The following is a 13,344-nucleotide window of genomic DNA, read 5'->3' on the forward strand; positions in this document are numbered from 1 at the left end:
TATTTGTTTTTGAGATTTTGGTGGTTGACTTTTTCACCCGAGACCTTTAAGCCCCACTCTGCCTTACTATCAAGCATTTTTTTTTCAAGTATCTGTTTGCGCAAAGCATTAAATTTGATTATTATTATTAATAAAATCGTGAATGTTGTTTCAATGAAATTTCGTTCTTTAATTATTTTCTGAGTTATAACTCAGTGCATTTAAAGAAAGAAAAGATTATTCAAGCATTGCCCTATCGCTAAGAAAATCATATTGACTTGGTAAATAGGTCAGCTTCGGGAGGGTGTGGTAAATCGGGGCGATAATGTAGTGTTCGTTGCGCGTGTCCCCCATTACGAAAGCGGCGAATCCACCACTACGCATCGCGCGTAGTTACTCTCATTCTTCATATTTTTTGTTGTATTTTATACCATCGAAAATGTTAGGAATTGAAAATAGTCAACGAATGTAATAGCAAAAGCAGTACGATCACGATATATTTAAAATTATAATTATTAAGTTATATTGTCAATTTTCAAAGAAAGCATATAGCAAAAACTTGAAAGTACAAATAAATCTACAAATAAATTAGAACTTAAATCAAATATATATATATATATATATATATATATATATATATAATATATATATATATATATATACATATACATATAAAATATATGTATATATATATATATATATATATATATATATTATAGAATTTTATGATATGAGTGAAACGAATATTAAATGTTTAATATGAACAAAATGTTTAATATGAATATTAAATGTTTAATATGAAATGTTTTGTTCATATTAAACATTTAATATATATATATATATATATATATATATAATTGTATTATATGTTGACATATATGTATTAACAAAGTCTAGTAATCGGGTATCGGTTTTTTAGGTTAGATTAGAAGAGAATTTAATCCTGAATTTTTTCTCGTTTCGATAGGACGTTCAGTTTTTCGGTATCTTTTCTGCCAATTAGGAAGAATAAAAAAATGAAAAACTGAGAAATTGCGCTATTATCTCTATTTCTTCTATAACTTAGAAAATAATTTGAATTTATTTCTGAAATTTTAGCGATATATTTTTGGCTAAATTTGGAAGACATTTTTCCAAAAAAAAAGACTTTTATTAGCCTCTAAAACAAGCTCCCCCCTTAAGTTTAACCCATAGTATATATGTTTGATGCTTCTGATAATGATTAAAGCATTCATCAAACTAGCGGTGTATAGCATCCAAAAAATATTTTTTTTAAAAAAAGATTAATTTTTTTTAAATTGAAAAAATTTGATTTTTAAAAAATTTTACATTTTTGAAAAAAATACTTTTTTGAAAAAAAAATTTATTAACTTCTCGTAGTTTTTAAATATTTTGAAAAATTTTAACTTTTATTCAAATATCGAAGTGCGTAAGCGCGGCGTCGCCGTCTAACGGTTAAACGATGTTACGGAACCCAAAGAAATGTGAACAAAATTGATACTTATTATTAAAATCTCCATAAAATATCTCTTAATTTTACTTTTCTTACTAGATCTCCGAAACCGCTAGACCTGTCTTCCAAAAATTTGATCAGTTTTTCATCTTGTCAATACAAGTCAATACAACAAATTTTCTTTGAATTATTAAAATCGGACGCTCCGTTCTCTTAAAAACATAGTTACTGTTTTTGGCACTTTTTGCCTCGTATCTTCGGAACGGCTAGACATGCCTTTGCCAAAAACTAATCAGCACGACTCCTTATCAATACAAGTCAAATTAAATTATTGAAATCGGTTGATCCGTGTTCCTAAAATCGTCGACAAAAATTTGTATCCGCACACACACACCCGCACACACATGCACACACACACATATATCCATATTTTCTAAGGTATTCCAAAATGTTCGAAAACCTTTGGAACGTAAAGATATAAAAAAAATTTCATTTTCAATTTTTTTGCTAAAACTATAACTTACTCTACGGAAAGTTAATTAATATAAACATAGTATTCACAAATCAATTGTTTAAGCTTTTTCACTGCAATGTAAAGTTCAACAGTAATTACAGATAATAAACGATATTGCAGATAAATGAAATTACGTTTATAATTATCACTAATATGTGTACCTTGAGAAATACAATGATACGTAAAAAAGTACAATTTAAATATTTTTATCCCAAATTCATTAGAATCAGATTATATAATTGAGCCCACCCTATGAGATTGAGTAATTTTTAGATCACTGTTCACAAAGTTAGAGACAGATCATTAAATCTGATTTAATTATGAGTTATACATTTAATTTCATAAAAAAATATAGACTTTTTTATGCCCTTGAAATGAATAAACATAGTATTATTTTTTTTAAAAAAAAACAGTATTGACATGAATGTTATTTATCTACATCAAATATATTGAAGCAATTATAAAATGATTACATTTATGTCAAGATAACCACAATGATTAAACATGTTATCGTCTTGGAAAGAATTGGCATCGTATTGAGCATTAGTAATTTATCACTTTTACTGTGATTGTGAGGTATTTTAAGCAAAAAAACATATTAGAAATAAGGTCAGTATGTTCTTATTCACATATCTTTTTTATACAATTCACTTATAGTTTTGAATGATTTCTTTTGATGGGCAATGACTTATTACATTACATGTATGTATAAAAACATGATATAGAAAAAATATATAAAATATCAAGTTATACTGAAGTCTTTCCAAACCTAAATCACAAAGTTAATATTGTTTTGTTTATTGAATATACACACACGCATATATATATATATATATATATATATATATATAAATTGTTTGCCAAGAAACACAAACGTGCAAAAATGTTCATATAGGTTACTATTTTTTGTTTGCAAATCAATAACACACCCAAGACTTATCTATATATACATATATAATATTTTTTTTATCTGCGATATTCAAATAATTATTGAATGAGTTTGCTTAAAGGGATCAATTCAAAAAATAACTAGTGGGGTATATGGCATCGTGCTTTAAGGCAAATTGCTGGACCTTCCCTACCGTAACTAAACATTCGAGGAATGAAAATAATCATCAATTGTTTTGAAAATTTTCAAATAGATTATTTATTATAAATACATACTGTAAATTTATAAGTTCTTTTTAAATTGGGCGATAAGCGTATTTTATAAACAACTTTTGTGTAGGTTTACAAAATTCCATTTTGTTTAATTAGATTTTTTTTTTATAATTTAGAAATTTTTTGATAATTTTGAAATTTTTTTCGAAGTTTAAAATTATTTGGAATATAAAAAAAAGTTTTTCAAAAATATTTTGAAAATTTGGAAATTTTTGAATATACTTTATTTTTTTTTAATTTTCGAAATATTCTCAAATTTTTGTAAGAAATCTATTTTTTCAAATTAAGTGTTTTTTTTTGAAAATGATGAAAAATTTCGGAAATTTGAATTTTTTGAAACTTTGAATTTTTTTGAAAATTTTGGTTTTTTTTAATTTTCAAAATTATTAAATTTTCTATAAGAGCATTTTTGCATACCATCTACTCAAGCACAATGTTTCAATTGAATCGAATTAATCGGAATTGAATTGAGTTAATCTAATCGGATAATCCGTTCTCTCAAAAACTGCATAACCGTTTTTACACCCTTTACGCTTCATACCTTTGAAACGGCAAAATTGCCTTTTGCAAATTCGCCTCGCGATCGAGTACGAACCGAATCATTTTTTAACTTTCCGTAGAGTAAGTTATTGTAATCATCCAAAAATCGAAATTGAAAATTTTTGCATTTCTCGACGTTTTGAAGGTTTCTGAACATTTTGGCATACCTCAGAAAAAATGGATGTGTGTGTGTGTGTATGTGCGGATACAATTTTTTGTCGACAATTTTGAGAACACGGATCAACAAATTTGAATGATTCAAAAAACATTCGATTCATATTAATAGGGAGACGTGTTGATTAGTTTTTGACAAAGGCAGGTTCACCCTTTCGTTTCAACGCAGCTAGCGTATCGCGTTTTCAAAAAAAAGTTCAAAATTTTCAAAATAGTAAAGTATAGGAAAAAAACTAATTTTTCAAAAAAGTCAATTTTTTTCAAAAATTTAAAAAATCTCAAGAATCGATTTTCTTCGAGTTCTAAAAGAAAATTAAATCTTTTTTAAAAAAATTAATTTTTGATATGGGAAGTTCCAGCAATTTGGCTTGAAGCACATGGTATGCCAAAATGCTTAGAAACCATTGAAACGTAAAGATATATGAAAATTTTCATTTTCGATTTTTTTGCGATTACTACGGTAAGTTAATTACCCCACGAGAAGTTAATAATAAGCAAAGTAGCATGAAATGATTTTATAGTCTGAAAGTTATTCTTTTTACTAGTATCTATGTTATGTATCTATTTTTACCATCGATTCGATCATTTGTTGTAAAATGGTTTTCAGATAATATAGATTTTATAATGATCACAATAATTCGCAATAGGATGAGACGGAATATAGTGTTCAAATTTGACTTTGGCAATTTTATTGTAAAAACCAATCCGATTATATCACAATAAATAATACATATTAAACAAACAACTATCTGATTATGTTCAGTTAAACTCGCAACAAATTCATCATTGTATAAATGTGTTTCTTTTCTGCTGCTTTTCAAATTTTTGTCACCTTGCCCTTTTTGAAGAATTTCGCAAAATAATGACTATATTATTCAAATGATGCAAAATATAAATTTAATGGAATCATTTTTTACAGAGATAACACTGTATATAAACTTAATCTGGTATTTCATCAGAAATATTCATCAGCAGAGTACAAATAACTATTTATTTAATTCAACTCTTGTAAAATTGCTTTATTTAACTTAATTTAATTTTTATTTTTCGTACCTTACACCTTTGCTAAAGGACCATTCGAATCTTTACCCTGGAAAAGATGTAAAGAATAAAAAATTGTAATTAGAAATGTAATTTCAAATAAAAAAACGATTTTACAAAGAATATATTAAATTAATTGTTTATCTCAGCTGCCCAAATCTGCTGATGAATGTTTCTGACAAACCACCAGATCAATTTTATATACAGTGTTATCTTTGTCAAATGTGCCCATAAAATTTATATATTGCATTGTTTGAATATTGTAGCTATTATTTTATAAAAACCCTTTGAAATTAAAAATAAAACATCGCATCTTTTTGCCCTATGGCTTTCCCATTTTACTCTGCCTGTGGGGTTACTGAGCATAGTACAATAGTTGTTTGTTTGATACGTGTTATTTGTTGTGATTCAGTTCATTTGGTTGTAACAGTATAAGCACTCAAATTCAAATTCAAATGGACCTTTGTGCATTGCAATACCATGTATATTGAATGATTAATTTCTATATGCTCTGTATTTAACTCCTAATATTCTCTTCTAGTATAATAATTAACCAGTCGTAATTTTTTGTGGTGGTTTAACTTTCATCGTGTTTTATATAATAATTATTGACCTTTTTTAATATTCAATAATTAATTTTACTGCAGTTGCTTAACAATGTCGTCAAACGAAGCAAATGCAGAAAATGCGAGTGCGACCGTACCGACTGCAGAGGTTGAGGCGTTGACGCTGAACAAGAGCAATGGAGCACCACCTTCACCTGCACCACCTGATTCACCAGCACCACCTTCTGGAGGTTGGTTTTATTTTATCAAATATAAGAAAAGATTGAAATTCAGTGAATATTTATAATAGAAAATCATAATTTATAAATTATTAAATACAGATTAAGTTTATCACTTCTGACTGACAATAAAGAAACCAAGTTCTTTGAATATAAGAAAAGATTGAAATTCAGTGACTATTTATAATAGAAAATCATAATTTATAAATTATTAAATACAGATTAAGTTTATCACTTCTGACTGACAATAAAGAAAACAAGTTCTTTGATATAAAACACAATAGTTTAGAGCAATACGCATAGGTTACACAATATGAATTCTTTTTCAGAAATCTATTTTTTTAATTATAAAAATCCTTAATTTTGGGAAACATGAAACTGATTGAGAAACTCTAGTTAGTTAACATTTCAGAATTTTCAAATATAATATTATGAGTTTTTGCTTCGTTTCAAATTTATGTGCATAACTGACAGAATTTATAAAATAGAACATTTTACAATTTCAAATTATATTATAGTATTATAATTTATACAGCGTTTGTGCCAAACTCAAACACTTTGAAATATTTTCAATATCAAACAATGATAAGTGATTTTTTGTCATTTTTTCTATTTATTTTTACAATCTAACCATATTACTATAATCACATACATCTTAAAAAATTCCTTTAACAATCTTCAGAAAGATTTATCAAAATCCGAATAATCGTTTAGGAGGAGTATTCTTTCATACATCGTTAAAAAGGAATTATATATATAACATACGTCAGTTCAACGTAATTACATACCCTATATTAAAATTCAATTTGACAGATTATTATTGTTTTAACGTTAAAGAAAAATTAAAAGCGTTGTTTGCTAATATCTTCAGAAATATACGTTTTAACAAAAATAATAAAATTATATAAATTAATATCTTAATAAAGCACTGTTTTCAGGAACAATATTAGGCTAGATATGAAAATGGGGTTTTATAGTACTCAAAATAAAATTTAAAATGAGTATTTCTGCATGTAAAATGAGTGAGCTATCATGCAAATAACAGACGCATACAATGTTTTTTTTTTCATTTGAATCAAATAGTTTATGAGTGCCATTTCCACCAAAATTAAAAATAATCGTATTCCATCTGGAATTAACTTGGTTTAAGAGATTGACGGATTCTAGAAAATACCATAACTTTAGTGCAAACGATTTCTAAAAAGCTCATGATTTTATGAAAAAAAATCTATTTAAAAAATAAAAGATACGTATAAAGGTATATAAATGAAAATTCAAGGTCTTTTACTGACCAATTATTGCTTTTTATTATTTTTCTGTTACACAAATATTGATAGTGTCCAACCAGAGTGTCTTTCGAGTCCTTCAATCCTTTGCCATTTCAAAATAAGAGAACTTACGGTAAAATTTATGATAGAGAAAGTTGTAGCTCATTTTATTACAAGTTCTGATAAAATCAGAATTAAAAGAGTTATAATTCAATTAATGCCGGGGGTGGTGAAGGAGTGCAAATTGTTTCCACTTCTGAACTTAAAATTAAGATTAGCTTATTTCCAAAAAATCAAGCAAATAGAAACATAGTAAAAAAATTCGCAGAGCACACGCTTTTTTCTCTCTATTTACTGCAATAATTTTGTTTATCGTAGGTTGAATAGAGCACATGTGAACAGGATTTGATAAATTAATTCACTTCAAATATGAACTTAAGTAATAATGTATGTTGAATTATTCGTGAGAAAAATGTAATTTAGATATTAAAATTACTAAAAGTCAGTTAAAATATGGTACGAAATTATAAAAATTATAGACAACATTTTTGAAGCAATTATTTTGGGTAGAAACATTCAAGGTGATATTGTACCTTTGCCGCGATTGCTATATATTAATTCTTTCTGAATATGTTATACCTTTTAAAAGACTTTAATTTCCAATACGTATATCTTATGCTATAAATCACAAAGGTAGACGATTTTTCGTGTGATAAATTTGGAAAATCAATGTTTTAGTCGTGAATAAACAAAAAATCATTCATTTATACATCCACATCTACAGGTATGACTAAAATTATTGGATAACCCTTGGCATTAAAATAAATTGAGCTATTGGAAATAAATTTGTTCTATTAATTGCAGTGTATAATTTTTAATATACAATTTTATTAAACATATTTTGATATTTGTTAAAGGGATAATTAAAGTGTAACTGTGGGAATTGAGAATCATAATTCTATTTGAAGCAGTTCTACATTCAACATAACTCGTATTTGTGCAAATAGTAATTCGAAAAACAATAATTATTATTTTTAACTGAACGGTGTAAATATTAGTATATGATATTAAAAAAATGTAGATGTGGGTACAGGACAACGTCTGTCGGGTCATCTATATATACATATATATATATATATATATATATATATATATATATACAATATATAATATGTACTCCCACAGCTAACGATTGAGACATCAAATCGATATTTTTATCGCTAAGATAAGCATGGAATTTCCAGTGTATGAGTTCGGCTATATCAGATTTTAAATTATTTTAATTTTTTTCATAATCCTGTAATACCACTAACATGTGCTTCCATCTTACAAACTATACATTCAAATCTGTATATAATTTTTGTATGTTACAACTAGTCCCGAAGATTTGTTTCAACTTATCCTAAGTGTGATTTTTTTACATTAATCAAGATAACTACTTAAACAATTTTGCAATTACAAAAATTGTTACACATTATCAAAGATTAATAAATTTGAAACGTCGTGAGATATATGAAATTTAAAATTAGTCAATAATAATAACTCAAACCGAAATTTTATGACAGACGAATTTTATATTGCCTGTCAAATGTCAATGACGGACCTGCACAGTTCTGTTTATTGCGGGACAGTTGCTACGATAATATTATTCAAGGAAAAATTTATGTCTAATGCAGCTATAAAAATATTTTACTATCGCTTAAGATCCTATTTAAAAACCCCTGTTACTAGTTACAATAGCCCCTAACTCCCCAAAATTTGTTGGAATTTCTTCGATTTACCAATAGGCGTCATGGAATTATAATTAATTTCATTATAAATTCTAACTTATCTTTTTTTTACAAAAATAAACATTTAACCCATTACAATATTCACGTGACTAGAGTTCAATATGCTCACTATATAAGTGTAATTTGAATGAGTGCATATCAAGATTAGCAGCATTTCATAATGTGCATTAGCACATGCGATAGCGCGTGTCTAACCGGATTTAGTGGTGATTTTGGTATAGTTCAGGTGGAAAATTTTCAAGAAAGTTATATAGAGAGAAAAGTTTAAATTGTGTTAATAATTTATGTATGCGCGTTATATATCTATTGGATTCTTCCCTTATATATAAGCATATTGTGTTGATTAATTAACTTCTGCTACAATAATTCATAACCAGTTATTAGACAGAAACTCAATATTAAGGTATTTTGTCCGATGTTGGGATGAAAAGTACAGGAGCAGAAGGATTTTCTCTACTGCTTTATGTATGTCCCAAACAAATGTATTTGTTCATACAAACGCATTAAGTTTCACATTTTCCAAACAATATTTGGCATGAAAAATTGACATTAATTGATTTGCGCAAATCAATCACCTAATTGAAAAAGATGAAATAATACTGAGTTAATTATAGTAATTTTACTACATTTAGCAAATTGATCAACAATTTACAATGTTAATTTTTAATTTTGGAGCACAAAATTAACATTTTTGAAAAAAAATTACTATGAATAAATTAGATTTTTGAGAAACTATAAATTTTTGACAAACATTTACTTTTTTTCAACAAATCTGAAAGTGAAGTTAGTTCCTATGGAACTGCGCAGATTTACGACATAAAACTCGACTTGGTGCAACTGTTTACACGCCGTATGGATGTAACTTTACACGCCTGATGTCGAGGATTATTCGATAATTTAAACGATCGCCGTGTTAAAAAACATCCTTTATGTAATACCGCTCCCTTAAGTGTATAATGTTGCGCTTTTTTATGGTTTTTAATATGTTTTTGAGTTTTGATTCACACAACAACATTTGCAGTGTACCTAAGATGGAGTCACATACTGTCGAAAAGATACATCTAAGTTATATTTAGATAATTTATACAAGTCCGCTCAAGATGTTTATCGTGATCTTAAAAAGTCCATGAAAGAGCTAAATATCCCAAATATTGAAGTACCAAGCTATGGATTTTTAATTTAAAAAATGCAATTAATGAACATTAATATTTTTCAGCCGCGAAAAGACTTCTGTGACACTTATTTTGCTTTTAAAATAAAAATATATCTACAGAAGAGTACAATAAGCATGTTAAAGAGAAAGGCCGTGCTTGAGATGAAAAAGAGCAGGATAAAATAAAAGCTATTGTTAAGAGATCAAGGCATTCACTATAGACGTTCAAACCGTGCAAATTATACCACATTTACCCGCAGGTGCACTTCATTTTCAACAAAAATTGAAATGTCATCAAATTACTATATATAATATAGCAAATGGAGATGCATTGTGTTATGTATAGCACGAAGATGAAGATGACATGGATGGCAATGTTTTTGCTTCTTGTCTCATCGATTTATTAAAAAATGAAATTTAGCTTGATACGCCAATTGTATTATACAGCGATAGTTGTAGTGCCTAGAACCGCAATGTCACTATAACTAATGCTCTGTACCAATTTTCTGTAAAAAACAATGTCACCATATTTCAAATATACTTGGTTAAGGGTCATACTCAAACGGAATGTGGTTCTGTTTTTGCAGCAGTAGATAGACGTAAAAAAGATCGCGAGTTGTATAGACCTTGTAATTTTGTCCAAATTATTCAAGAATCTAGATTAATAAAGCCGTACAAAGTAAAATATCTTGATTTCAATTTTTATTAATCACACTGATTTGGAATTTTTTAAATCTATTCGGCCTGGAAATGAAACTGGTTCACCAACTGTATTACAACTGAGAGCTTTAAAATATACTAAAGACAAGTTTATGTTTAAATTGTCTTTTGATGACGAATGGAAGGAACTTCCCCAACGTTTAAATAAGAAGCAGACTGTCGAAATCACAGTTAAAAATTTATATTCCAAAAAAATTCCGTGAGGTAGTCAAAAACACAGGAACTTGACTACCATTCTTTTTATGAAAATTTAAAGTAGGGTAGAGAGGGGCTAGTTGAGCATAGGGGCAAGTTGAGCAATCGAAATATCTCGGAAACTATTCACTGTCCGTTTAAGCATTATATGGCGAAAAGATAGAGGTTTGGGAGAAATAAACATCCCGCGATCGCTAGTGGCCGCTGGACAAATGAGTGAGGCTCACGGCCGTTTTGTTTCTTTTGAGACCAAAAAGTAAAAAAGTAATTCAACACGAGTTTTCGTCTGGTTCAGTCAAATGTTATTTATTTTTAATTGGGTAAATGTTATTCTTCCATATAATTATAGTACTTTTAATATGCACAGACATTCTGGGTATAATTCTCGCGGTTTTTTTATAAACTCACTTTATTTTGAAATTCCGAGTTGGGGTTAGTTGAGCATAGTTGCTAAATTTGTTCTGTCACTAAGACAATTACCATTAACTTCTAGAAATTAATTATTATTTTTAAGATTTAAGCTATCTATGAGTAATAATATAAAGAAATAATGATTTTAAACAAAAATACTAAATATAATGGTAAAATAATTTCTAAAATACGATATTGTTTTGTTGATTCTACTTTTCGTTAATTATTTAAAGCAAATTACTATAAGTTTTGTTTTCTCTGTCAATAAAGACTATAAATATAGAACTGGTTATTAAAAACTTATTTTATTTCATCACTAAACGACATTTAACCTATGATTTCATTATACTTTCTTAGTGCTCAACTTGCCCCACCTATGGGGTACATTGAGCATACTTGACTTTTTGCATTTAAACAGCTGTAGCTTTTAAATTTTACTTATTACCAAAAAATAGTATTAACACTTTTGTTAAGCGATAAACAACAAATCCATTAAGCCGTACGGCAATTTATTGATACTTTTCATCGAGGAGCTACATCCGTTTAAGTAAAAAATTGCTCAACTAGCCCCGCCCTACCCTACATTAAAAAATAATCAAAATTATATTTTTTTACATCTGTAAATATTAAATGATGATATATGATATGATATATTTTATAATTATAAAATACATAAAAAGTTTAATAATGTTTGTGTTTTATTAGGAACTAGCTGTACCCGTTCGCGCTTTGCCGTGATTTTGTTGAACAAAAGTTGAACGAAGTTGTGTATTTATTACATTTATTTCAACGTTACTACTATCTGTTCAACAATTTACCTATTCAACAATTTGTCTACGGATTTATCTATTAACTTGTTAATCAATCTACCATTTTACCGGCTTACCAGTTTACCTGTCAACCTATTTACTTATCAACCCGTTTCACATGTCTACCAATTTACTTGTCAACCTGTTTATCCGTCTTGTTATTTGCCTATCTACTACTTGTCCTGTCTACCATTTTACATATACTCCAATTTACTTGACCACCAGCTATCCAACAAATTACCTTTTCACCAATTTACTTGTCTACCAATTCACCTATTGACCTGATTATCAATACACCATTTTACCGGTCAACCAATTCACCTGCTTTCCAATTTACCTGTCATCCCGTTCTAAATGTCTACTAATTAACTTGTTCAATAATTTATCTGTTGAACAATTTACCTATTTAACAATTTGTCTACTAATTTACCTATCAACCTGTTTATCAGTCTACTATTTTACCAAATACCCAACAAATTTACCTGTCATCCCGTATGAAGTGGTTGCTGAACAATAACAGATTGATTTTGTTCAATACTATTTATTATTATTTAATACAATTTGTGTATTGATTGGTCCTTGTTGGCCGAGATGGTTGAAGAGGCCTTTTGCTTCGATGGCCGTTTCTTTTATACAGGACGGAGGCGGCCATCTTGATGCGTGCGCATCACGCAGGGCAATCACGAGGTACGGCAGGGTCGTATTAATGGCAGGGCAGCACTTAGGTGCTGCCGCACGTACTACATGTCTATCAATTATTTGTCTGTTTATTTGACTACATATTCGCCAATCTACCAGTTCTCCTTTCTAGCATTTTACATATCCTCCAATTTACTTATCCACCAGTTTACTTTTATAAATTCTCTAATTCACCTTATTTATTTACGCATTATAAAAAAATTAACGCTCAAATTGATTCTACCTTTTAGTTAGAAAACGATTGTATGTGAAAAAGAAAAGGACTGTTTTTAGGGTTTTCCCGGTAATTATTCGATTTTTTCGGAAATGTCGGAATAACCATCCTTGTACTTCAACAAACATTTTAAAAAAATAATTGGCCAAATTGGTCCAGGCGTTGTTGAGTTATGCGCTTACCAAAATATTCATTTTTATATATAAGATTATTTAAAAAGTTGATCGCTTCTAAAAATAAAATAATAAAAGACAATTTATTCATGTACTCTTACTTGAAAAGAACATGACGCAATCACGTATGTTACATTTTTTTCTCTGCAACAGAAACGTATCTCATAAAATGAAAGAAAAACTAGCTGTAAGTGGAATTCTGTCTTAAAGCAATTAAGGCATCGTGCCTTAAGGCAAATTGCTGGAACTTCCTGTACCAAAAATTA

General features: G+C 28.2%; 2 protein-coding genes across 3 annotated transcripts in view; both read left to right on the top strand.

The window, feature by feature from the left end:
* LOC113365750 (TPPP family protein CG45057-like) overlaps positions 1–13,344 on the top strand; it is a 35,140-nt gene that overhangs the window by 15,365 nt on the left and 6,431 nt on the right. Inside the window, exon 2 of the mRNA XM_026607284.1 lies at positions 5,510–5,658. Coding sequence (XP_026463069.1) covers positions 5,520–5,658 — 139 coding nt within the window. The 5' untranslated portion in view covers positions 5,510–5,519. The remainder of the gene's footprint in view (positions 1–5,509; positions 5,659–13,344) is intronic.
* LOC113365748 (TPPP family protein CG45057-like) overlaps positions 1–13,344 on the top strand; it is a 99,229-nt gene that overhangs the window by 15,357 nt on the left and 70,528 nt on the right. The window contains exon 1 of one of the 2 annotated variants that reach the window (XM_026607282.1): positions 2,513–2,555. The exons of the other annotated variant lie outside the window; for it this stretch is intronic. The gene's annotated coding sequence lies outside the window, so the exon portion shown is untranslated. Of the gene's footprint in view, positions 1–2,512; positions 2,556–13,344 lie in introns of those variants that run through there. 2 annotated transcript variants of the gene reach the window in all.

The sequence above is a fragment of the Ctenocephalides felis genome, unplaced genomic scaffold, assembly GCF_003426905.1.
Source record: "Ctenocephalides felis isolate EL2017-DRISC unplaced genomic scaffold, ASM342690v1 CF-g0.4_SCAFFOLD_01170, whole genome shotgun sequence".
In the NCBI taxonomy this organism is placed as follows: domain Eukaryota; kingdom Metazoa; phylum Arthropoda; class Insecta; order Siphonaptera; family Pulicidae; genus Ctenocephalides; species Ctenocephalides felis.